The sequence below is a fragment of the Fonsecaea monophora genome, assembly GCF_001642475.1.
Source record: "Fonsecaea monophora strain CBS 269.37 chromosome Unknown Scaff6, whole genome shotgun sequence".
In the NCBI taxonomy this organism is placed as follows: Eukaryota; Fungi; Ascomycota; class Eurotiomycetes; order Chaetothyriales; family Herpotrichiellaceae; genus Fonsecaea; species Fonsecaea monophora.
In genome coordinates, this window is record NW_019173937.1 from 100696 (window position 1) to 125175 (window position 24480).

The 24480-nt window shown below is 52.4% G+C and overlaps 9 protein-coding genes across 9 annotated transcripts; 5 read left to right on the forward strand and 4 right to left on the reverse strand.

Moving 5' to 3' along the window:
* Nucleotides 1–791: 791 nt before the first annotated feature.
* Nucleotides 792–3134, reverse strand: AYO21_01541 (hypothetical protein; the record flags this gene model as incomplete). Its single annotated transcript, XM_022651523.1, has 1 exon — nucleotides 792–3134. The coding sequence occupies one exon, from the start codon at nucleotides 3132–3134 to the stop codon at nucleotides 792–794; it is 2343 nt and encodes a 780-aa protein (XP_022516036.1).
* Nucleotides 3135–5108: 1974 nt separating this feature from the next.
* Nucleotides 5109–8162, forward strand: AYO21_01542 (hypothetical protein; the record flags this gene model as incomplete). Its single annotated transcript, XM_022651524.1, has 2 exons — nucleotides 5109–5382; nucleotides 5446–8162. The coding sequence occupies 2 exons, from the start codon at nucleotides 5109–5111 to the stop codon at nucleotides 8160–8162; spliced, it is 2991 nt and encodes a 996-aa protein (XP_022516037.1).
* A 399-nt stretch (nucleotides 8163–8561) lies between these two features.
* AYO21_01543 (hypothetical protein) lies at nucleotides 8562–10211 on the forward strand (the record flags this gene model as incomplete). The annotated part of the gene is made up of 1 exon (XM_022651525.1): nucleotides 8562–10211. One exon carries the CDS (start codon nucleotides 8562–8564, stop codon nucleotides 10209–10211), a length of 1650 nt encoding a protein of 549 aa, XP_022516038.1.
* Nucleotides 10212–11189: 978 nt separating this feature from the next.
* On the forward strand, nucleotides 11190–13386 carry AYO21_01544 (hypothetical protein; the record flags this gene model as incomplete). The annotated part of the gene is made up of 2 exons (XM_022651526.1): nucleotides 11190–11356; nucleotides 11829–13386. The coding sequence occupies 2 exons, from the start codon at nucleotides 11190–11192 to the stop codon at nucleotides 13384–13386; spliced, it is 1725 nt and encodes a 574-aa protein (XP_022516039.1).
* Nucleotides 13387–14283: 897 nt separating this feature from the next.
* On the reverse strand, nucleotides 14284–15125 carry AYO21_01545 (hypothetical protein; the record flags this gene model as incomplete). The annotated part of the gene is made up of 3 exons (XM_022651527.1): nucleotides 14284–14403; nucleotides 14458–14770; nucleotides 14821–15125. The coding sequence occupies 3 exons, from the start codon at nucleotides 15123–15125 to the stop codon at nucleotides 14284–14286; spliced, it is 738 nt and encodes a 245-aa protein (XP_022516040.1).
* Nucleotides 15126–16655: 1530 nt separating this feature from the next.
* Nucleotides 16656–17186, forward strand: AYO21_01546 (hypothetical protein; the record flags this gene model as incomplete). Its single annotated transcript, XM_022651528.1, has 3 exons — nucleotides 16656–16789; nucleotides 16917–16982; nucleotides 17063–17186. 3 exons carry the CDS (start codon nucleotides 16656–16658, stop codon nucleotides 17184–17186), a joined length of 324 nt encoding a protein of 107 aa, XP_022516041.1.
* A 407-nt stretch (nucleotides 17187–17593) lies between these two features.
* On the reverse strand, nucleotides 17594–19684 carry AYO21_01547 (hypothetical protein; the record flags this gene model as incomplete). The annotated part of the gene is made up of 1 exon (XM_022651529.1): nucleotides 17594–19684. One exon carries the CDS (start codon nucleotides 19682–19684, stop codon nucleotides 17594–17596), a length of 2091 nt encoding a protein of 696 aa, XP_022516042.1.
* A 416-nt stretch (nucleotides 19685–20100) lies between these two features.
* AYO21_01548 (hypothetical protein) lies at nucleotides 20101–21966 on the forward strand (the record flags this gene model as incomplete). Its single annotated transcript, XM_022651530.1, has 4 exons — nucleotides 20101–20188; nucleotides 20247–20849; nucleotides 20902–21164; nucleotides 21223–21966. The coding sequence occupies 4 exons, from the start codon at nucleotides 20101–20103 to the stop codon at nucleotides 21964–21966; spliced, it is 1698 nt and encodes a 565-aa protein (XP_022516043.1).
* A 127-nt stretch (nucleotides 21967–22093) lies between these two features.
* On the reverse strand, nucleotides 22094–24107 carry AYO21_01549 (hypothetical protein; the record flags this gene model as incomplete). Its single annotated transcript, XM_022651531.1, has 3 exons — nucleotides 22094–23135; nucleotides 23195–24045; nucleotides 24105–24107. 3 exons carry the CDS (start codon nucleotides 24105–24107, stop codon nucleotides 22094–22096), a joined length of 1896 nt encoding a protein of 631 aa, XP_022516044.1.
* Between the last annotated feature and the right edge of the window lie 373 nt (nucleotides 24108–24480).

Consider the following 24480-nt stretch of genomic DNA (forward strand, 5'->3'; position numbering starts at 1 on the left):
TGAGGAGAGAAGGGAGGCGAGTGGGTGCGACCAGATCATAGACGGATGGAAAAAGCACACAGAGAGCCTGGCAAGCAAGTAGAGAAACATCTAGGCAGAGGCAATATCAAGCAGCGTTAAAATAGTTCTGCAGGGTTGAGCGACTGTGACCACGGCCTCGAGTGGACGAGAGACCGATGCATTCCCTCTTGATCAATTGAGAAACCAGAAGCAACAAATCTGCTCTTCTGGAATGGGTCTGCTTTACCCAGTCAAACGCGCAAGCGCTAATTTCAAGACGACCTCCTCAACTGCCGGAGATCCCAAATCGACCATGACAGCTCTTGCTAGATCTCATTGTCCCCCCGTGATACCAAGTCCCAAACTCCAGGCCTGTCTCAAATACAGCAATCAGACAGGGTGCCATGCTGAACTTGGTCTGTTTCCCCAGTCCCCTTTTCCTGTACCTCATGAGAAAACCAAAACTAAACTGCATGCACAAAGGACGGCAAAAACCTGTCACGCGTTGGGTATAGGCGAAGAAGCGAAGAAAAACCTCCCAGATGTCACTCACCCTTGAGTAGACGTCCACGCAGGCGAGAACCACTGGCGAAAATATGTATGTCATAAACGTTTAATATCTTAACATCTTAACATCGTGATAAACATTGGCGAGCCATTCCTGACACGATTTGTGTGCTCAGCCAAGGATGGAGAGAGTGGACCGCGTCGATTGACCAAAGAAACAATGCGCGACCAGACTTTTGATGCACGAGGAACGAAGAAGTCGACTTTCCTGCAGCTGTCATATCTCAAGGCTGATCTTTGGAGGCAGAGGACCCAAATGTGGGCACCCAAGTGCCGTCGTTGCTGACAAGAATTCCCCGCGCATGCAATTGGTTGTTCCTTTCCAGAGTGTCGCGTACATCTAGTAGAAAGTCATCGACTACCAGCGACTTTGGGTGCGCATCCTTTGAACATATGGGACATTTCCAGCAATGATTTTCCGTCAGGCCCCCTTTGTCGACGCCCGTTGCATGAGAGGAGAGAAACGCTTCCAGATCGAAACATTCCCGGTGTTGACACTCCCGGCTTCGAGCCGGTGTTCGCCAAACAGAATACGTGAGTGGATCTATCAGGTCAATGTAGATGCCGGAGGCCTTGACAACCAGATCGTGGTCTTGAGACCCACCCTGGTTGGTCTCGAAGGAATTCAAAATCTCTTTTCGAATACATGCCGCGGGGAGTCCGGTGGACATGGCTTTAATCTCGTCGTAAGTTGCCACGCAGATGAGTTCGATTGCCATCAGATACATGCAATGCGAATCTCTCTCTGTCGGATGGAAGTATGTCACAACTTCGATCTCGTTATCGCCCTCGATCAAGAGATCCGTCACATCTAACGCCAGACCGACACCGCGTTGACGATCGTTCAAGTCAACATCGATATCCCCGTTGATTACCACGGATGCGAGCATCGGCCACTTCGAAGTCCGCTTGTGGAAATCCGCCTGGGTGGGTGTGAAAGGCAGTGTCCCTCGGCCGTCGATAGCAACTGACCTTAATCTGAAATGCAACTTGCCATCTGCAGCCTCCCGTTCTCTAAGGTTGGTCTGTCCTTCGGGTAGAGTGGTTGCTCTTCGCGCCCAAACGTTGTGTGGAATGTGGACATGCCACTGAATGACAGGTGAGTGTGCGTGAATACATTGCTGAAGCACTATGGCATCCTCGACAAAGGGGTAGAGAGTGGTCGTAGACACGTTGCTACTGGAATCAGTCAATCCTTCATGTTCCTGATCGAGAGTGCGTGCTTGATGTAACGGAGCCCTTGCAGATGCTGCAGCAGTGATGTGCGATGGAGCAGATCGAGCGTCGACCGGAATCCGGCGTCGAGCCTGTGAGGCTTGATTCGGCAAAATAGCCGTGGACGATGGTGTCGCCCGCCTGTCAACGCTCGGCGGTGATCTCGGTAATGGGACTACATGCTGTGAGTCGGCTGTAGGTGGTCTCACTCTTGACGACTGCGCGGAGGACATCGAGCGCTGCTCTCCCTCTGGTGTCGTGCAAGGTATACTTGTGATCCTTTCACTGTATTGCGGCACCTGAGTGGGGGCTGTCAATCCGACTTCACCGGAAGACACTTGGTTTGGCTCCAAAGATCTTTCAAGAGATCGGCTCGAAGATGGGGATGAGAAACAGGGAGTAGTCGTGTGGCTAGCCGGAGTGGTGGAAAACCGGCTTGCTGTATGGGGTCCGGCAGGATGTAGAGATTGCGCTCTGAGCTGTAGGTATCCCTCCCTCCATGCATCCACCAAGTCTCGGAAATCGGATTCAGATACGTCCAGTTGAGCTGGGTGGCGGGTGTATGTACCCACCAGCTTTTTCGTTTCTTCACTGAAGAGGTTGAAAACCTTCTTGAACATGCTCGAGCTATCAGCGTAGTTGGAATAAAGGTGGTAGAAGAGAGCCTTCTGTAAGATAGGAGAAGGTAGCCTCAACTCAGTCATCAGCTGAACTGGCGCAGGTGGAACGCTTTCTCGACTCGCGCTAGCCTTTAATGTGCTGAATGCAGTATGAAATATTTCGAGGCATGAGCGAACGTCAGCCAGAACAGGACGAAGTGGCGAGTCTGTATCTTTTACTATTTCTTCTCTGGGATAGGGGAACGTCCTTAATAGCGCGGATAAGTCTGGGTTGGACGCGGTATCTCCACACAGAATCGAACACAGAGATCCGAGGCCATCAAAGTGCTCCTTCTTCAGATTTAGCGGCCCAATGAACTCCCAAGTTGTCGGCAAATAATTACTGCAAAGTAGATGTGCGAGGAAGAAAAACTGGTCGTTGAGTTGGCAGGCTTCTCGCAACATGTCGATTCTCCCATACCTAAAATCCGCCGACTGATCTGACTCGGGTGTGGCGATGGCAGCTAGTGAAGATTCTAGCTGTTGGCTGAGGGGGTTAACCTGTGGCCTTGCCGGGGACTCCTGAGGGGTGGGCAGCTGCTGCCCTGAAGGCTCCAACCTCTCCGAAACAGGGCTTGGACGAATCAATCGCGCCTCGTCCCCGTTCGCGTCCATTTTCCGCTTAGTGGTGCGACCTGTAGATGTCGGCTGCTGTCGAGAGAGAATTTTCGAGGGACTGTTTAGTAGGGACATGATGGACACTTGCCGTGTTGGCGGTGGTGACTGCAGAGAATGGGAACTGGAAGAGACACCGTTTGCCTCGCTAAGTGTAGGCCTTCCTATTCGAGCCCGGTCTCCTTCGCGAGTATTTGGCTTCGTGAATCCTATCGTTGGCCTTGATTGCTCAGCACTCGAATTGTCAGGAGCATGATCTGGTAGCAATGCTGATGGCTTTCGATTGATGTCGACCGGGCTCACGGGAACGATTGCGCGTGAGTCATTGTCGCACGGTATTATATCCGAGACCGGAGTACATGAGTCCTGTGGTGGTGCATTTCGGGATTGATCATCTGGGGTGCATGTCGACCTCGTTCCGGTTCTGGTATCCAAGATAGTCGACGGGGTGGTCGATGGAGCGGATGGGGCAGGTCTGGCGGGTGTAATATTTTGTCCAGATTTAATCACAACGGACCCATCTTCGAAGGCACGAGGTAGAGGAGTCGGCGGCCATTCTTGGGAGGCCCGTGGAGTGGGCTTCTTCTGTCCATGAGTCGACCGATTAGGAGTGCGGGCAGAACTGGCATGAGCTGCTCTGTCCGCCATCCACAGCAATGGCCAGAGCCAGGAAGGCTATTATCGGGATAAACAGATGTTGATAGCCATTCAGGCTTGCGAGCGATCAAGAGCAAAGGCTGAAGTTGGTGTCCACGTTTGACTCAAGCAGACTTGAATGGTACCCAACGACAAGCTAAGTTTCCACTGAGAAGACAACGCAGGTGGAGAGATGATGGTTGGTTATCTATGAACAAAGGTTGGAATCAGAACACAAAGCTCGAGGGCGGGAGGACTGCATTGAGTTTGGAAGGAAACGGAGAAGAAAGCAGCGGAGCAGCTGTTGCTGTCAGCTCTCGCAGGGGCCGGACTGACGGCGCGTAAAACAAGGCTGTAAGGACAAGCGGGTGGAAATAAAAGACAGGCGTGCGATCTCGCCAGCACAGGAGGACAACCGATTGCAGTCAGCAGCAAGAGGTGGAGGAGCAGGAGGAAGAAGAAGAAGAAGAGGAGGAGGAGGCAGAAGAAGCAGAGGGAGAATGGCTCATGGGCGAAAGTCAACTCAGCGCATGTAGACGGTGGTGGTGAGAGGTGGTGATGGATGAATAAACGTCAGATGCAGGAAAAAGTCAGGACAGACAGCAGCTTTTAGTGGGCGAAGCGGGAACATCCCATGTTCGATTGTTCGATTGTTCGATTGTTTGATTGTTTGTGGTGTGGACTGCGGAGTGATCAGCTCTCGTCGTTGACGGATCACGGGTTGCCAGGCTAGCAGCTAGTTAAGCCAATTGAATGCCTCACTCTGGATTGCGCTGCGCCAGATGAAGGGAGGGGTCACTAGGCATCGAGGGCGGCGAATCATGGGCACGCCACCGACGGTTGGGGGAGATTCCCCTGCAGGCTATCCTGGCAAGCCTAGCTTCCACAGGCTGGCTGGCTCGTTGCGCGTGTGGCCTCATTTGACCATTGTAACATTATTGAGGAGTGAAGAGAAACAATACACAGGGTGCGGTGCGGTGCGGTCAAGGGCACGCCGCAGACACTTTTGTTGTCTTCTACCCATACACCTCGCCTAAGGACATCCAAAGACACTGAGATCCACTAAATGACAGTGTAGCCGACAAGGTGAACTGTCACATTGGTCAAACAACTCGTCGTCGGACGGCGGCATCACCCTCAGATCAGCCTGCGCAATATCAATTACTCCTACTTTTCCGTTCCACCAACCTCGTGCGACTCTCCTGACCGATTTCTTTTCACCATCTCAACCTTTCCTCACGTCCTTCAACCTGCCAGGGCACTGGAAAGCGCAATTCCTATCATGCAGCCACTTGTCACTGCGCGTCTGGTCGATCTCCCGACAACTCCACAACAACTTTTCATCGACCGTTTATTTGGGTAGCCAGGTCATTGCTGCGCTCGCATGCCTGCGTCTTGACGCCTGGTCTTCACATCATGTCCACCTCTCTTCAACAGCGCCCGCGGGCCAACCTACAGCCCGGGGACATCCTTGTGGCCATCCGTGCGTTACATCTGCCGCTTCACTGCCATGTGCAAAGACGCCTCGCTGACGGTCTCGATCTAGATGATTTCGACGCCAGAAGTGCCGATGAGTTGACGCTCCGAAAAACCGATCAGATCGAGTTGGTTGAGTTGGATGACGGCTTTGGTGATGGCTGGTACCTAGGCAAGCATCTTGGTACAAGGACGACAGGCCTGTTTCCTGGTGGTATGTCGTTTTCCCACACTGGACTCTTAGTTCATTCTTCTTAAGTGATTGACATGTGCTCAGTCTATACCGCTAAGCTTCCCCCCAACTTCGCGCCTGTGGGTGCTCCAGCCGTCAAAGGCCCTCAAATCCTTGCGAAACCATCAATCGAGTCCACGAGCGAGCCACTCAAACACGCAAACTCAACCACCGACACCTCCAGTCACCGTAGCCTCTCCTCGTCCCCAACCCCACAGTCTACTCTACCGCTACGAAGCTCTATACCCGCTTCTCCCACCCAATATATTCATCGGAGCATCAGTCAGGCACTGTCAGGCAGAGCAAGTGGAGAGGACAGTCCAGTTATGAATGAAACATTAAGCGTTATAAATGAACACATTACGGACCTGAGCACGCCGCGTCAGAGTCTGTCGCCGCCACTGGCTTTGATGGAGGATTCGGAGAGCGAATACAGCAGTCACCTCGACCGAGCCTCCTATATCGCCGGCCCTGAAACCGATAGCGAGGACAATGCGCGCCCAACGGAAGCTGACGTCAAGCAATGGGATGCGAAAGAGACGGCTGAGTACCTGAGAAGCCTTGGTGTTGACCCAAAGCACTGTGATATATTCGAAGAGCAGGAGATAACTGGCGATGTCTTGTTGGAGATGGACCAGTCCTTTATTCATATGAAGGAATTCGACTTTGGCCTGATGGGCCGGCGTTTGAAGACCTGGCACAAGATCAGAGACTTTCAGAATCAGGTCCGCAATGGCACAGCGTCGCGAAAAAGCAGCCTAAAGCCGAATGGGTCCAACGAGGATGTCACACGAATTCAAGCACGAGGCACCACCATATTGCCACGAATACCAAGTCTGCTGGAAGAACCGGGACTATCTATCCGCCAGTCACAGCACACTCACTCGTATGGCATACCTAACTCACCGCCGTCTTCCGAACAACCCATGTCTCCGTCTTCTTTTACCCGGTCCCAGCTTGGACGGAGCACACCCCCGTCTCCTTGGAGAGCTTCGATGGCTACTGACTCTCCATCACGGCGGTCGGCCTCTTCAATACGAGAACTGAATCAGTCTCGTCGCCATTCCTCGATAGATTTCGCCAAAGCAGGAGTTCCGGAGACTGCCACGCCAGCTGCCGCCAGTCTATCCCCTCCACATAAGAAGAATGCATCTTTCGATAAAGATTGGTCCATGAGCAACGCAACCACTGCCAACACCGACGGTAGTACTCCTTCGCTCAGGCTTCATATCGGCAATCCACCGATAAGCGTGGATTTGGACGCAGATGTTGGGTTCAGCAGCGAGCTCTCTACCATCGATCTCGACCGGGGCTACTTCAGTGGGAATGAGGTCGATAACAGGAAAGCGAAGAACCTCCTCAAGAAGCGAGGAGGTATTGAAAGCGTGGGCCATTCCCGCCAATCGAGCGTACTTGATGACTCGTCCAAGGATGCTCTCGGCGTAAAACGACATTCGCGACTCAGCAGCCTTGATTCCTTCAGGGCCACCTCCTCGCTCTCCTCGGCCGCAAAAGCATATCACAGCAGATCATATAAAGGTCGGTTCCGTTCTGCGAGTGCGAGGAATCCGTCCACGCAGCGCTCTCCAATCGCACAGTCACCCACGGTGACAAATTTGGAGGATGGTGGTCTCTCGGCTCTATCGTCCCCCAAGCCTGTTAGTGGGACGGCGTCTCCTGCTACTGGAACAGCGGCAGCTCCCTGGGCATCATCAACAAAGGCGCGAAGACTGTTGGGTATCCGAGCAGCATCCGAGGCTGTTACTGGAAATGAAAAGGAAGCCGCCAGTTCTTCAAACATTACGTCCGAGGCATTGAGAGAGAGTCCTACCGCGTCACCTTCTGGCTCACAAACTCCATCCGCGACATCACGTAGCTTCGAAATGGACAACACAGACACTTCTTCAAAAGGAACAGCTGAACAACTGGGCCCCTTATTGCATACGAAGACCCCCCTGCGTACCAATCCAAAGACCAAGCGACAAACGAGCGCCTACACGAGAGGTCTGCTACAAATATCCCCTGCGGAAGCACGGAAGCATTGTGATCATTACGGTTGGATGAAGAAAAGATCCAGCGGCATTGTATCCCAGTGGAAACCCAGACTGTTCATCCTACGAGGCCGGCGGCTGTCGTATTACTACTCAGAGAATGATACAGAGGAAAAAGGGATCATCGATATTTCGGGACACAAGGTCCTTGTGACTACTGCTGATCCCATTACCTCACTTCAAGCTACCATAACGGGAACGAAGCCCACACCTTCCATCAGTGCCCCCGGGTCATCGACAGAGACCTCGCCGAATGTGACGGGAAACTCGAGCGGAAGCTCCCCCTTCTATTTCAAGCTTGTCCCTCCCAAGGCGGGAGCTTCAAGAGCGGTACAATTCACAAAGCCTACTATTCATGTTTTCCAGGTTGATAACATTACTGCGGGACGGAAATGGATGGCTGAAATTCTGAAGGCCACCATCGAACATGACTTAGCAAACTTTGAGACTACAAATCGGCAAAAGACCATAAGCTTGGCCAAAGCCCGGGCAAGAAAGGAACGGCCCCCAGCGCTGAAAGGCACAGAAGACATAGTCGAGTTGGCAGAGAGACCGACCCCGCAGGAAGAGAAGGGTGAGCAAGAAAGTGGCCTGAATATCCAAGGACTGGATTTCAACGCGTCGGACATGAATCTCCAGATAGGCACAGGCCTCACGAGTGGAACAACAGCACGTCCCGAGGATGATGCAGAACGGGAAATAAAGACATGATGACACACGAGAAGGATTTATTTATCTTACCCTGCATATAATATATTTCTCCTGGAATACGGAATGTCTGTTTGTCTGCACTCTAGGCTGTGAATGAAGCAATCGCACTACCTTGGTAGCTCTTATGCAAAATAAAGAGCAGTCAGTGGTCAGCCTGATATGTGCAAGGCTGACCAACCAGGTGTCGTACATTGCGGGTGGGTGGCGGGAGCCGCGTTGCGTTGCGAGCTGCGCTTTACAACCGCGTTTCCAACTCCTCAAGTCGCGCTTGAGGGTAGAGAGACTCTCTCTTTCTCTCTTTCTTTCACGCGCGACAACAAAGTCAAGCTTCTTGGGATTTCTCTGTTCTGTATTTGTGTTTTGGTTCTGCTCTTCAGGTCTTGTTTCCATTTGGCTTCGATGTACATATATGGACTTGCAGACAAGTTGCTGCGCCTTCTGACCCCAATTGCCATCTGCTTGACCACCTATCTCTACCTCTATCCGATTTTCCACGGTTGTGCTTTTCCGTCGAGAGATCTCTCCTCTGTCACCGCGCTCACTGAGACCCTCAACCAACATTGGTCACCTTGGCCCGACCTCGACGCGCACTCCGACCATCCACATATCCCTTTCCGACTGCTGGCTCTCGCTGATCCGCAGCTTGAAGGGGACAGCTCCCTTCCCAGGCCCGAGGATGGGTTGTTGCCTAGGCTAAGGCAGCATTGGGCGCAACTATCAACTGAAGAACCACAATATTGGCTGTCCTCTGCGTATGAGATTGTGCAGGAAGTCGTTTTCAAGAACCTGCCTGAAGCACTGCAAACCCTCCGAAAACGACTTGATCTATTTGGAAACGACTACTATTTGGGGCACATATATAGAACACTTCATTGGTGGACAAAGCCTACCCACGTTGCCGTGCTTGGAGACCTCATCGGTAGCCAATGGGTCACGGATGAAGAATTCGCGTGGAGAGGGTGGAGGTTTTGGAATAGAGTCTTTGCTGGTGCTCGTAAGGTGGAAGAAGACGTCACGAGCCTGTACAATCAAGAGCAAGGAGCCATTTTCGAGATGGATGATGCCGATTGGAAGCACCGAATCATCAATATCGCTGGCAATCACGACATTGGATATGCCGGGGATGTTTCTCGACAGAGGATGGATCGGTTTGAAAAGGTCTTTGGGAGGGCCAATTGGGACGTCAGGTTCCGATATCCCCATCGAAGCAGCCCGAATACTTCGATCGAGACCGAAACCCAGCCATCGTTGCACCTGATTGTCTTGAACAGCCTCGTGCTAGACTCCCCTGCGCTATCAGAGGAAGTTCAGGCCGAAACTTTTGGGTATCTGAACGATCTGATCTCTCATCGTCTGCGCCCTGTTGAAGATAGCTCGTCTTTCACACTTCTGCTCACACACCTACCACTTCACAAGAAAGAAGGAGTCTGCGTCGATCCCCCCTTTTTTGACTATTGGGGTGATGACGATGGCGGCGGAGTCTATAAACCCCATGGAGTGAGAGAACAGAATCACTTGAGCGAACAGACGAGTCACAGGGGTACTTTGCAGGCGTTGTTCGGCATGAGCGGCGATATCGGAGTGCCAGCTCAAGGCAAAGGTCGCAAGGGTCTCATTCTGACTGGCCACGACCACGAGGGCTGTGATGTCTGGCATTTCATCCCCTCTGGATCGACCATGGCCACATCAGCAGATGGCACTGGAGAAAATCAGCAAACCTCGTGGGACAGCTGCAAATGGCGGGACGCAAATCACCGCAATGCACATACAGGAATTCGAGAAATCACACTCCGCAGCATGATGGGGGATTACGGGGGCAATGCAGGACTTCTCAGTGCTTGGTTCGAAGACGATGTTGGTGAATGGAGGTACCGCATTCAAACGTGCGGTCTGAACATCAAGCTCTGGTGGGCCGTCCATGTTGTTGACTTGGTGGTTTTGTGCCTTTTTGGTGTTGGCCTTTGCCATCGTTTACAACGTATTGTCAGGACACCTTCAGCAGAAAGACCAGTTGTCTCGGAATCAAAGTCCGAAAATCCATTCCGATGAACTGACATTGCGCTGCTTTGTACTCGGCAACCTCTCTGTTCCCGGAGTCACAGAGAACGAGTGATCTCTTTGGCAAATCTGTATGCTTCAACCACAAGAGCTAGTGCCATATCGCAGGATCGCTGGCCGAAGAGAACCAAAGCTTTCTCATCAAATTGGAAGAGGCATATCGAATATAACCTCCTCTTCCCGGTTCTACAGGACTTGGTCGTCCACAATGACAAGTCGTCGAGGAATATTCAAGTGGACAATCCCCTACTATGGATGGAGAGGTAGATGGCGTGGACGTGAATACCTCCCGGCATCGTCAATCCTGGTATTCGGCGGAGATTCTCATGCACAGACAGACTAGTCTCAACCAGCGCACGAACTCATCTGAACTTCCCGAGGCACGTGTATATACATCACGTCGGAATATATTCGCTGTCAACAGAGCTGACTGTTTTCATGTCTGAAGCCTGGTGGAATTCGATTTCCTGCAATGGCTATCAATAAGGCGATCACTTCCAATTTTCCTAAGGAGGCCAAATCGGCCACAGTCCCTCGGTGGTGTGGGAAACAATATGAATAGGATCATTTGAGCTGGAAGTGCCATATCACCAAGAGCCACAGATGGACAGGACGATTGGGGGAGCACGAATTGAGTTCGGGACAACAAGAGTTTTACAAGAATGAACGAAGCATTTGGTCTCGTCCACACTTTGTCAACACTCTCAAGGTCGTCAACGGGCTCAATGGTCGTGTCCAGCAACCTATCGAACAGCAAGCGCAGTGATACAGAGATACTTGAGTGAGAAATGTTTGAGGTATAAATTCACACCACTTGTCAGCATGGTGACACCCTGTTGAATCTACACTGATGGTCTGTGAATAGACCTGATCGAATTATCTCCTTATAGATACCTCGTCCACACACACTTCTTCCCTTCCCTTCGTTATCTATCCTTCACCACTGAAATTGAGCTGAGACTGAGCAAGATGGTGTTCTTGATTGTTTTCGAAACTGCACTTCCTCGCCCACTCTCCTTCCAATGGGGTCATGATATCTATGAGGCCTGTCCAGTTTGTGTCCGTGCTCACGAGCTCAGAACCTGCGATGGCGAGACCAAAGTCACCTTTGAGATTTGTCAGAAGCACAAAGACATGTAAGTTCAAAGTGTCTTTGGAGTGGAGGTGCATGATGGCTGAGATTCCCCCTCGTCCATGCGCTTATCATTCTGTCTTTGTGCTTGTTTCCTCGGCAATGTTTGAGTTGGTCACTTATGACGGTGAGACTGACACCAGGATCGTCTTGACGGGACTCAGAGCATGGCATTTACCTACTCAGTCCTGCTACTGATGAGCCTGTGGCCGTCATCCCATGGTGAACGTGGATTATGGTTAAGATCGGCATGCATCTCTGTGAAGCCCATTGAGACGCCTTACAAGATCGACTGTTCAATCCCTTGGCTTTGAAGCCATAGACACAACTTCTAGCTGTCTCGCGCTCTTGTGAAGCTCGATACCCATGATCTGTCCCTCCCTTTCCTTGCAATGCATACAAGAGTCAATTAAGAGAGAGAGAGTGTGTGTGTGTGAGAGAGAGAGAGGAGCTAATCTTTGTGGTTGCGAGTCCAGAACCGAATCCACCGCATTAGATGAAGCCGTTCTGAAAGAGCTCCGTACATTGGTCCACCCGTTGTACTCGCCTGTGCCGACGTTCCCCACAGTCACGAGCACAATTACATTCAAGTCAAGAGAAGACCTGCGCAAGGAGGTCAAGGTAACCACGGTGACCGAGAACACTACAGTTACCCAGCGAACTCCCACAAAGAAAGGGCATACCACAGAGGCTGGCAGGATGCATCACATTCCGGGCGAAAGTGCTTCGGGCAGGGTACGTGAGTTGGGTCTGCCGCAGCCCAAAATCACATATGCCCACGGCGGCGGGTGTATCTACTCGGACGAACCGGACCTGGTGTTCAAGCCGAGGACGGCGGTGGTCGAGACGGACCAGCACGCGCGAGAGAGGCTGAGGAACATCGCCGCTCTGCTGGACAGCGGCATCAGTTGCAACCTAGGGCCCGAGCTCGACATCGACCCGGACGCGGACATGCATGCTCTGTTGGGCGAGGATACTGTTCTAGATCTGGGCAGGTACCAATCTACTTCCACTTTGCCGCCCAGCGACTTCACCGACAGCCAGCCTACTACTCCGGCGGCTCTTGTGCGACGCATGATCAATGTCGCTGCCCACGATGAGGCCCGCGCCATCCTCTCCGCCGAGAAGGAGCGCTTGGAGGAATATCTCGCCACCAGCTCCTTAGCCAAGGCGCTGTACTTCAAGCGATGCAATGGGCAGTGGGTCAATGCCGTGGGCGATGTGCTTGTGGTCGATGGTAGTGACAAGGGCAACGGTCACAACCACAGCTCAGGAGGTGAGGAGCCTGGAAACAGCAGAGGACAAGACCTCGCGGGCGACGAGGCAAGGGGTTGTGGCCAGGTGAAGGGGAAGAAAGAAAAGGAGAAAGAGGGCGCAGTAGTGTCCAAGGATGGCCAGCTCCGAGGTACTCATGATACTGACCCTGTCTTGCCTGTCCTGCCCCAAGGTCCCCTCGCCGTGGAAGTCCTCGAGACAACCTCATCGCCGCTAGCCATGACTTTTACGCCGAGCATGACACCCGGCAGCAGCACAGCAACCGCAAGCGTTTCCTCCCGATCCCACGGGAGTCCTGGTTCATCCTCACGCAGCAGCGGTGGCAGCGACAGCGACACCGGTGACGACGGCGACATCGGTCCGTTGAAAGCTACAGCCTGTGCCACGACCACGACCGAAAGGGACGAAGAACCCGGGACTACCGACCCAGCCACGTCGTCTGGATATGGCTATGGCTATGGCGTCCCCTTCGGCCGCCAGCGCGATGATACCACCACGCCGAATCCCATTCTCCCAAGCGCCCGCGCCTTGCTTTCGTCTTGTTCGTCGCCTCGTATACACTCATCCTCATCCTCCGCTTTCGCTGGGATTCAGACCGATTTGCCCCATCCTCACGACACCCCGTCCACCCCATCGTTCGGATACGACATGCTCCAGAGTCGCGAACAGCTCGTCCGCGCCGGCCAATGCACCGACGAGGACCTCTGCATGACCTGCTGGGGGTATAACCGCTTATTCAAGGGCGGGCACACAGCCTGAGGCGGGAATACATAAGGAAGTAGCTCGCATAGCTTGCATAGCTTGCATAGCTTGCTGGGCTCAAACACAAAGTCGCCGAAAAGGCGATGTACGGCGCGGGACAGAGTGCAGCTGAGGGAGGAAGACCTTGGGGGTTGAGTGATGATGGTGGTGGTGGTGGTGATGGTGATGCTTCCGAGACGAAGACGGAGTGGACGCGTGGAAGAGTAAAAAGAAAGGGGGAAAACAGTACGAGTCACAAGTCACAGACACCGTGAACCATCGATCCAATGGAAGTTGCTGCAGAGAGCGTATTTCTCAGTTGGGGGCTTCTGGATTTCCATAGTTTTTTTGGGGCTGCATTCACTTTCGAAGGCTCTGGCTCGACACTTTGTCACTATCTATATCAGCCAATCTAATATCATCGATCGCACAGAATTTTGCTCAGCTACGGATTCTTTTACAGTTAATCGGCGTGAACCGCGACAATGCCAGTGACGATCTTGCCCAAGACCATCACCTCGTACCAAAATCAGATACTGCAGCTAGACAACTAGAACAAGCAGACAATATCGAACCAGTGAGAACGAAACCCACAATGTTACGCATATGGAGAAACAATGATCCGATCACATATTGTTATTCTTCTCCTGTGTCCTTGGGTCTAAAAAAAGTACCTAAAGCACCTACTCTTCCATCGCAGGATTGTTGGTAGTCGCACAGCCGCCGCAGATTCTCTTGTCTGCCATATTCCATCTGCAAAAAGGCCGTCGGTGATAAAGGGATGGTGATATCAGTGGGAGGATGATAAGTGGGAAAGATTGTAGCAAGTGATGCTGCCGCCCAGCCTTTCCTTGTTGTCTGCTCGCGGGATATCTTTGCCAACGGACATCATGGCCAGGTAATGCCATGTTCCCTCTATTCAGCCTTCTCTGCACTTGCCTCCGCTGCAGGTGCCGCCTCGGACTCCTTGGGGGCTTCGCTTGACTGAGCAGCTGGTGCCTCCTGAGGCTCGGCCTCGGAAGAGGTCCAGAGAGTCTAAACCCGTGTTAGTGGGGAAAAGGTACGGTTTCGGGTGTACTAATGACTCACCAAGTTGTCTCTCAACAGTTGCATGATCAACGTGGAGTCCTTGTAGCTCTCTTCGCTCAGGGTGTCGAGTTCAGCGATAGCATCGTCGAATGCCTGCTTGGCGAGGTGGCAGGCTTGGTCGGGGGAGTTCAAGATCTCGTAGTAGAAGACAGAGAAGTTCAGGGCAAGACCCAGTCGGATGGGGTGAGTGGGCGCAAGGTCAGTCTGGGCGACTTCGGTAGCAGCCTTGTAGGCCTCGAGAGACTTGTCCGCAGATTCCTTTCGCTTTTCGGCAGTAGCGAATTCAGCAAGGTAACGGTGGTAGTCGCCCTTCCTATTCAACAGGTCAGACTTGCTACAGCCAATAGGGAAACGTCGGCTTACATCTTGTGATAGAATACCTTGGATTCACCGGTTTGAGCAGATGGAATCAGGTGCTTGTCGAGGACATCAAGGATATCTTCACAGATCTTGGAGAGTTCCTTCTCGATGTTTTGGCGGTATTCCTTGATCAGTTTGACCTGGGCTTCGTTGCCTTTCGATTCCTCCTTTTGTTCAATGGAGGTCACGATTCTCCAAGAAGCACGCCGAGCACCAATGACGTTCTTGTAGGCAACGGATAGGAGATTTCGCTCCTCGACGGAGAGCTCTTGGTCTGCAGAGGCAACGACCTTCATGTTCTCAACCATCTCTGCTCCAGGCATTAGCTGAGGACAGACTAGAGTGGGGAAGGATAACATTACCCTCATATCGCTCCGCTTGCTCCGCAAGCTTTGCTAAGTAGACTGACTCCTCTACACCCATTTTTGATGTTCGACACAACGAAGTGATTCAAAAAGGAAAGGAGACCTGCGGATGGTGGTTGATTAGCGAAGTCATCCAACGCAAACAAATGCGTAAACATTAATCAATAGGCCCGGACGGTAGTAAGGAGAGGAACAAGGAGTGATTTTTGATGTTGCGATTAGAGATAATGGACAAAAGACAAATTCCTTCTGTTTCCGCCGCCATCGAAGCTGTGCAAAACAGAGATGGTGGATGGACAGTTCAGGAGCGGAAATTGACGTCAATGAGGCCATTCTGTTGGGATCGCATGCGGACAACGCGGTCAAAGGGTGAGTGACACGCATCAAGACACTCGCGCGAAGCCAGGGCACGCCCCTACATCCAGCTGAAGCTCGAGCGACCAGAGGCGCAGTTGAAGGTAGTCCCGTGCAAGTGCTAGAAGACGTGGGGTACGTGTGTAGACCGCTGGAGAAGGAGGTGACGATGCTGGGGGTGGCAGCTTACCCTTGGTAGAAAATAGTGAGGTCGATGGAATTCGCACAGGTCACGATTTGAGAGATCGAGCAAGATTGCAGGTGATCCGAGAGGCAGAGAGAGAGGGTGGTGGTGATTGCAAAAAGGTGTTGTTGGTATGGAAGAAAGAAAGAGACGAAGGGAAGTGTGCGCAAGCCTGCAGGTGTCGCCTACAGTTAGTGAAAAAGGTAGCCGCAGGGAGTGGGAGGAACAGGGTGGGAGGCACTACTTGGTGGGAACTGGGCTGGCGACTGGAGAATGTGCAGGCCCCAAACGGGGCGTCAGGAGCGAAGGGGGAGGGAACCCAGGAGAGAATCACAAGCCAGAGAGGCTTGGCCCCGATTAAGGTGCAGGGGCGACACCAAGGCCCATCAGTCATCTGGGCCACTGTCTGGTGCTGCTGCCACTGACATAACATGCCGCTGCTTGATTCTCCTGCATTCAAATTTCCTTCCCAGCCTCACTTGTTTCATCGACACGCATTGACAGTTCGGATGGAGATTTGATTGCCTGACACAAATCCGCGCATCAAAGTCCTTGAACTTTGTCTCTCGAGGTGGCTTCCCCCTGTCGCATGCCCTTGAACTGCTAATAAGCCCCCTTTGCCGCTTTTACGGTATTCTTCGGACACTGATGAAAAATACATCACGTGCCTATTGCTGCCATCAGCTGGAAACTTCGCTCCTCCGTAGGGTTCAGTGCTCGACCATACGGTGAGGTACTACTCTGGTCGGCTTCTCCGTGCTATCGTCGTCATTTTGTCATTTTGCTCCACAGCTGCTAGCCCGTCATCTACCAAGCAGAGTCAAGCTCCTCAAATCAAGCCCGCTCGGCTTCAACATCAACTGCTACTTCCTACATCTAGCAACCGTACTCCCTCAATCAATCTGATCCTCAATCCACCCTTGCCATCCGTGAAAATGCTACGAACACAAGCCGTAAAGCTCGCAAGAGCTTCTGCGGCTCCCTCAATCCGTCGGTCGTTCTCCATCACTGCCATGCGAGCTTCCGAAGGAGATACTGGAGGACTCAGATCTGGTGGATCTGCTGCTGGGTAAGTTATTGTTATTGTTTTTCTGCTTGATCTCTGAGCTCTGAGTTCCTCGGTCCCTTTGGGGGGGCAGACGTGCAAACACGAAACCATCGACACCTCTGCTAACACCTTGTTTAATGTAAAACAGTGATGCCTTCACCAGACGCGAGCAAGCCAGCGAAACCAAGTTCATCAGAGAAAAAGAGATGGAGAGGTACGTGCTGACATTCAACATCAATACCAATGAGGGGAAGAGATATAGTGACTAACCTATGGCTACATTTGAAATAACAGCTTGAGAAAATTGAAGGAGAAACTCGCTCAACAACGGAAGCATCTCGATGAACTGGATGAGCATATTCAAGAGCTGGAGCGGGACGCTGGTGGTGAAGATCCTCAACATACGAAGGGCAACTAAATGTATTCGGCATCTTTGTCCTCTAAATTGACACTGGGCGCTCAGCACCCATGAACAGAGGGCGACGACGATGCTGGGAAGAAAGTCTGGAGGATGGCGCCAAAACACAGGGCAATGGAATTACTATTCGGTAGCTCAAAGGACAATCATGAATCTACGGCTGTACAGAAGTTCGGCTGCCGGTCTGGCAATATCATATGTCTTCACTCCCACATTGAACGAGAGTCCGATTTCCCCAGTTCGAACTCGTGAATATCTGATCGGTGTAGTCTTACAAAACTTCCCAGTTTTTTGGCCGAGGTGTCCGTCACCCCATTCCCTTGTATCTCAAAAGTACCAAAAGCACCCTTCATTGGAGAATGCCACCTGATTTGCTGGCAGAGACACTGATTAAATCCATTTCCATCTCATGATCTCCTCCCCATATAACTCCGATAGAAATCCTGGACGGCTGCACCAGTGTTGCTTCCATCGGTTGTCGAAGATGACTTGTAGCCACTCAGATAACCTAGTTGGCCTGCCGCCTTTTGTGCCCCTGCAATTTTCTCTTGTAAAACCTGAGTTCCTTGATCGATAGCTTGGAGCTGTATCAGGTGCGAATTGAGGATCTTGACGATCTGTGTGATCTGCCACAGGCTTGTTAGCTCCAACACTCCACAAAATCGATATTGGAGGTCAGTTCTGCTTACTGGTTCATCCCCCTTTCCGCTCCTGCTCAGGGTCGCATTTGCCGCATTGACTTCATCGACCATACTTTCCAGATCTCTCTCCATCTCCTCTAGTCTCTCGCCCAACTTCTCCGCAAGTTTGTACGTCCTCTCCCTCTCTTGGTCCGGTCCGCCCATCTCACTAGGAGTAGAAGAATCTTTGGCAAGCATCTCATCCACATCGCTCTCGTATTTGCTTAACCAAGACTCTAACTCCACTTGTGAGTTCTCAACAGCGGCAAGTTGCATGTCCACACTCATGGTCTGCCGTTCGCATGTTCGAGCGCGCACGTACAGTTTATCGATCTTGGATGAGTTGTCAACGATCAGTTGATCCCACCGCGCAATGGTCTCTGCGTTGTCCTTGAATTCTTTTGAATAACGGGACATGTCAGTTGCCCAGCGGGTAAGGATCTCGTCCATGGTTTTATTACGAAGACGGGACTGAGCCGGCGGGATTGGACCCGTTGTTGATGTCTGGCCGCCAATAGTGCCTTGAAATGGGTTCGGCGCAGTGGCGGTCCCAGCTGTCGGAGCAGACGTCGTTATAGCGGCAGCAGGTTGTGAAGTTGATGGTGCTGCCGGTTTGGGAAACGAGAAAGCGCTAGGTGCAGGGGCCGATGTAGTAGCAGGCTGTGTTGTCGCCGTCGCTGTCGCCGGCTTGCCAAAGAAAGGGCTTGCCGCAGGGGCAGAAGTGCTGGCAGGCTGAGATGTCGTCGCGGTGGCTGGAGCCCCAAAAGAAAACAGGTTTGCGGTAGTTGCGGGTGCAGTCGTGGTGGCTGAAGTGGTTACTGGAGCCGAGCTGGAAGTTCCACCAAGGTTGAACCCTGGGAAGAGAGGCTTTGAGGCAGGAGCAGGCGTGGCTGCGCCTGAAGTCTGTGTTGCAGAAGGCTGCCCGAATGATGGAAAACTCGGCTTTGCGGCTGGCCCAGAAGCGTCCGTAGCTGCTGGTTTCCCGAAAAGACTTTGTGTGGTGCCTGAAATGGGAGCAGCAGATAGTTGCGAGGTTGCCGGTGCTGAAGTATTCGTTGCGTTGGAGGTAGGCTGGCCAAGCGAAAAGGCCTTCTGTTCGGGAGCAGAAGCAGCAGTCAATGACGGGGTTACGGTGGACGTGGACGCAGCTGGTTTTGGGAAAGAAAACCCGCCAGATAGACCACCAAAGAGGTTTGTGGAAGTCGACGAGGCTGCCGTGGTAGGGTTACCAAGCGAAAATGTAGGCTTGGACGCATCTTCAGTTGGCTTTGTGCCAAAAATGCCCGGGCCTGCACCAGCACCGCCTGTACTTGCGCCAAAGGCTGAGCTGGCCGGAGGAGGTCCAGCTGGAGTGGTCGAAGTCGTACCGAGACCGAATGGCTTGTTGGTAGCAGGGGTTGTAGAGCCAAACAAAGATGGGCCGGATGTTGCTGGCGTAGATGACTTGTCTGGCGTGCCAAACCCTCCAAATCCTCCAAAGGCTGGCTTGGTAGTATCACTGCTGTCCGTCTTCGACCCGAAGAGGTTCTTGGGCGCAGAATTGAGCAAACCGCCACTCTGCTGTCCGAAGGGGTTGAAGGCAGCAGGCTTGTTATCTTTTGCACCACCAGTAGCCAAAAACCCTTGCTGCTGAGTAGATGTTGTAGGCGCGGTAGTTGGTGAGTTGAACCCGCCAAAACTGAAAGACCCCGTGTTTGCTGTCGATGTTGGTGCACTTCCAAAGAGACCTCCTCCCGATGATGCTGGTGTATTGGAAGTTGCAAATGGCGACTGCCCACTTCCACCGCTTGTAGAAGGCGGGTTAAAATTGAAAGCCATCTTCGCGAAACGAGGAAAGGGATTTCCAAAGTATGAGCTCTGAGGAATCTAGGGAGAGGGCATCGCAGGAGATCAAGCGTGGAACGGTGGAGGAGGCACTGGACGTAGATAAGAGCAGATGAATTGTTTTGTTAATGCTCAAAGATTGGTGTTGGCAGAAGGGTGCAGTTGGCGAGGTATGAACAGGACGCGCCTAGGCGCGGAGCAAAAAGTTGGTGTAGACGCAGTGGTTCGCGGAGTTGGTGCCCAAAATGGAAACCGACGCCAATGCTGGCCTGCGCCTTGAACCAACTGCATGCCTCTTCACTCTGACCATTCCACCCTTTCCACCTCTACCTTCTTCTCACCCAGCCTTCTGTTCCGTGGAATTTGACTTTGAAATCGAGAATAGGCAGATCCTTTGTCCAAACACAAGGATGTCCAGACCATCATCGTCGAGAGACAGTCTGCACCTTGAGCCTCCTAGGAAGAGTGTCGAGTTAGAGGATCCCGGCGCTCATGAGTGTATGACAACCTCTGGATCCTTGATTAACGCCATTCCGGGCACTAATATCGACCACAGTATCGTCAGAAGGCGAAGATGAACACTTCTCGGATGCCTCAGAAGGCCAGAAAAGACCCTCTCGGCCAGTAACTCCTGCATCCCCGATTCCGAAGACACGCATTGAAAAGGTCGACGATGAGCCACGATATGGAGAAGTCCCCGGCACGCCTGCATACGAGAAACGGGTCCTTGATGCTGTACCTGACGAGGTCGAGATTGTCCAAGAAGGTCGCCTCAGTAAACGCTCTTCTCAACTGCTGGAACCACCCACCACTCCTGGTGGTACTCTCATACCTCGGACTGTGGTTGAGCTTCTAGACCCAGAGTCTCCCAGTTACGGCGAAGTTCCAAAGACTTCGGCCTACATTCAGAGGCAGATGGATGCAGTTCCCGACGTCATTTTGAAGAATCCCGAGCCTGGGAGGCTACACCATTACACCGATGAGGAGGGAGGAGGAGGAGAAGGATCTTCCTCTTCTCCCAATGTTCCGGTGCCGGCAACTATCGTTACCCGAGTTGATAGTTTTCCTGCCCATGGCGAAGTTCCAGGCACAGAAGCCCATAAAAAAAGAACGCTTGATGCTTCTCCAGATATCACCGAGAAGAAGGGCAACGGAGCAGGTAAATCCAGTGAATGAACCAGCCTTTTAGGAGGACCATTGACCTGATTCAGGGTCACCCATCCTCAACAGATCTTTGAACGCCACAAGACGGAGGTCCACTTTACACGACGACGACGACGATGACGACAATGATGGCAACGACCGTAATGACAACGACTTCGGAGACGATTTCGATGATTTTGAAGAAGGCGCACAAGCTGGGGCAGAGGATGACTTTGGGGACTTTGACGATGGCTTTGAAGAACCTGAAACTATCGAGTCGCCACCTCTTGTATCTACTTCACAATCAAGTTCTATACCAGCCACTGCATTCGTGAGTTTCCCATATTCGTTCCTGCCGTCTAATGTGCTGATAGACCTTTCAACTACAGCCCCTGGTTGAGTCTGTTGCGCTTTCATCAATACCAGATTTCCTCGCTGCGGCACAAATGCACTTAGATGCCATGTTCCCTGCCACTACGACTGACTACTCCTCTCGAATTCCACCACAACAACCGATCTCGGATTCCTCACCTATCTTCCCCTCGGAGCGCTCACGTTCACTCTGGAAGCAACTGATCACACCACCCCCTCTCCAACCACCCAATTGGACGCAATCACGAATCCGGCGACTGTTCCTGGTCAGTCTTGGGGTACCAGTTGACCTGGATGAAATTCTACCGCCAAGCAAGCAGAAGAAGCTTGTTTTACCAGACATCAATTTAGAACCCTCGTCACGCAGATCGGAAGGGGATAAGACAACAGGATCTCTAGCACGTCTCAAGGCGCAAGCTGGGGCAAATGACTCTTCTGCCTCGATCGACAGCTCACAATCAGGTGCCGCCAAAGAAGGCCAAAGAGTACCTCGCTCAAGGAAACCAAAAGGACCTCCTCCGCCGCCTGAGCTAGACCTAGCAGCTGTTCGACGCCTCTGCGCCACCACCGAAGAAAAGCTTGAAGGCTTAACTGACGAAGAGTTACAGAGCCACGTGGAGGAATTAAACGAGCTGACAGCAAGGACAAGTGAAGTCTTGGAGTACTGGTTAAAACGAAGGGATGGTTTGGTAAAGGAAAAGGAAGCATTTGAAGGTGTCATCGAGAATCTGGTCAGGCATGCCAGGAGGGTGAGGAAATAACCCTTCTTCTACACAGTACAAAGGTGTATAATATGTCCAATAAAATATACTATGTTCGAGTGGAGAGCTCTTGTCTAGGAAAAGCGAAGTATCGAAGAGATCCTGTGCTAGCAGCTTGAGAACGCACTCACATTCTCGAATCAAGGTCGGAAAAGAGGCTGTCCCAGCTTGGCATCCCCATCTTGGGACCCAACTCGACGTACTCCTTCCAGATCTCGTCGAAGTCGGACAGGTAGTGCTGACTGATGTCTTCAGAGCCCCAGGTACTATCATAGGGTGGGGGGGCTTGTTGTCCACCAGGATCCAGAGGTATAGGAGGTTGAACAAGCTGCTGGGCCGACGGCTCACTGGCAGCACGAGGCGCAGGGAGGTCAGACGCCTGCAAGTGAACCTTGTGCTTTCTGAGCACGTCCAGGAGGGATTCGAGAAACTCGTGCGCCATCCCCGACTGAGATTTGGCCTCTTCCAGCATCCGGCATGCTTCCGCGACCTCGGCCTTGCGGGCGGCGTCGTCTTCCCCTTCGGCAGCCTCGTTGAAACACAGGTCCATTACCAGAACAATGGTTGCCATGAAGATGTGGTAGACGACACCAGTATTCTTCGCGACTGCGGCCATAAAACTGCCCGGTTCATCCAGACGAATGAGTGTCTTCATCCGAATGACTGCACGGGCCGACTTCAGCGATATGTGCCGAGAGTAGTCATAATGGCGCTGCACGGCGCGGCGGATGAGAAAGGGCTGGTGAAGTTTACACCGTCTGGTATGTCCGATCATGCCCAATGTGAGACGCTGTACTTGCATCCGTGGGTATCGACGCATGACCGGTTCACTTTCTCGAATATGGTGTTCGTCGATTTTGAAGAATGAGGGTAACTCCTGAAGGAACGACTCGAATTTACTGTCAAGTCTGATGACATCTTGATAGTCGACTGTCCCCAGTTCTAGGCTGGACAGCGGCATCAAGTCGACGACGCTGCGGCAGATGTCGGCGAGTTTGATCCTCTGGATATAGTATGACATGATGGTCGGCTCCGACAAGGGTTTGTCTATGGGAACAGTGCCCTCTCGCAGATCCTCGTCGTTGACGTTCATCGGCTTATTCACGCGAATATGTCGCGGCTGAACGAAGTATGTCCCCTCTTGAGGACCTCCACTGAGACCGAGAAACCTTCGAGACACGTGTGAGCAGTTTGAGGGAGGGACCGCGCTCGAGAAGCAGGTACATACCAATCGGTTGCCACAACATGCCACCAGACCCTTCGTTTTATTTCGGTCTCCAATACGGCCCGCTGGCTCCCAGCACTGCCCGGTGCATCGGTCTTGTGCAACGAGAGATCGCGTGCCATTATGACGGCACCGGCGAACAAATGACGGGCTCTGGTTGAAAATCCTTCGCTATGGAACAGAAGGAAGCCGAGGATGATGGCAGCCTGGACATCCTCCAACTGGCTTGGGGTCGTGCGACGAGAAGACTCTATTACTTCCAGCGTGGTGTTGATCCAGAGGGAGGACGCTTGGGCCACGTCAGAGGCCGAAAACGACGGCTCGATGTCTCCCAAGAAGTACATGGCAAGGTTGGAAGAACTTGCCAAGATGCTCAGCAAGAGTGCAAGTTCAGAGGGAAGGATAGGGAGACCTTGCTCTAGGTTGGCATAGAGATTTTGCATCATGTTGCGGACAGTCGGCACGTGGACGACATGTTGGAGATCGTCGATATGTTGGAAATAGTGGTCCAGCAAAAGCGATGCTTCAGCCCTCGGGGGAAGACAAAGACAGTTCGAGGTTGACTGGGAATGGAACGTTTTAGCGGCTTCGAGGGATATTTGGCGTATGGACACCATGCGGATGTCATGGCCTCGTGGTAATACCCATGGTACGGGCCCAACACCAGTCCCTTCTAAGTTTTGAACTGCTTGTTCGTATTCCGAGGCCGGTGAAAGGCAGGCAACGCTCGGAGAGGGAATCGTTCTCGAAAGAGCCACAGACGATGATATTTCAGGGCCGGTGCCTGTCGTCTCCTTGATGGGTGTTCTTCCAATGACAATGTCCTCGAGTCGTTTCAACCGCGCAAGAACAGACTGGTCATCCGGATCGTCCACCAGCGCGGGTGGTCGGCGGCCAGGTGACACGAATTTACCATCGCAGGCAAGCCCTCTTGATGCACAGTTCGAACATGGGTGCTGCCTGTTGCATTTCAGCTTTTTCGATCTGCAGAACTGGCAAGATATGGGTTCTTGCCGAGGCCTCTTCGAGGGATTTGAAGGCACAGGTGCACCCGAAGAGAACATTCTTCCTGTCTGCGTCTGCGAGGCTTGACAGGACGGTCAACAGACAGGATGACCTTATACCGCGGACATTCCAGGGGCCATCTATGGAATACCTGGCTAAATGCGGGATGAATATTGCGTTATTGATGAAGTCTCAGGACAATCTAGTTGCAAATTTCTGCCCACTGCATCATGAAGAAGGTGAGGGAGGTTCGAATTTGGCCATGCCGAAAGGGAACGTCTGTG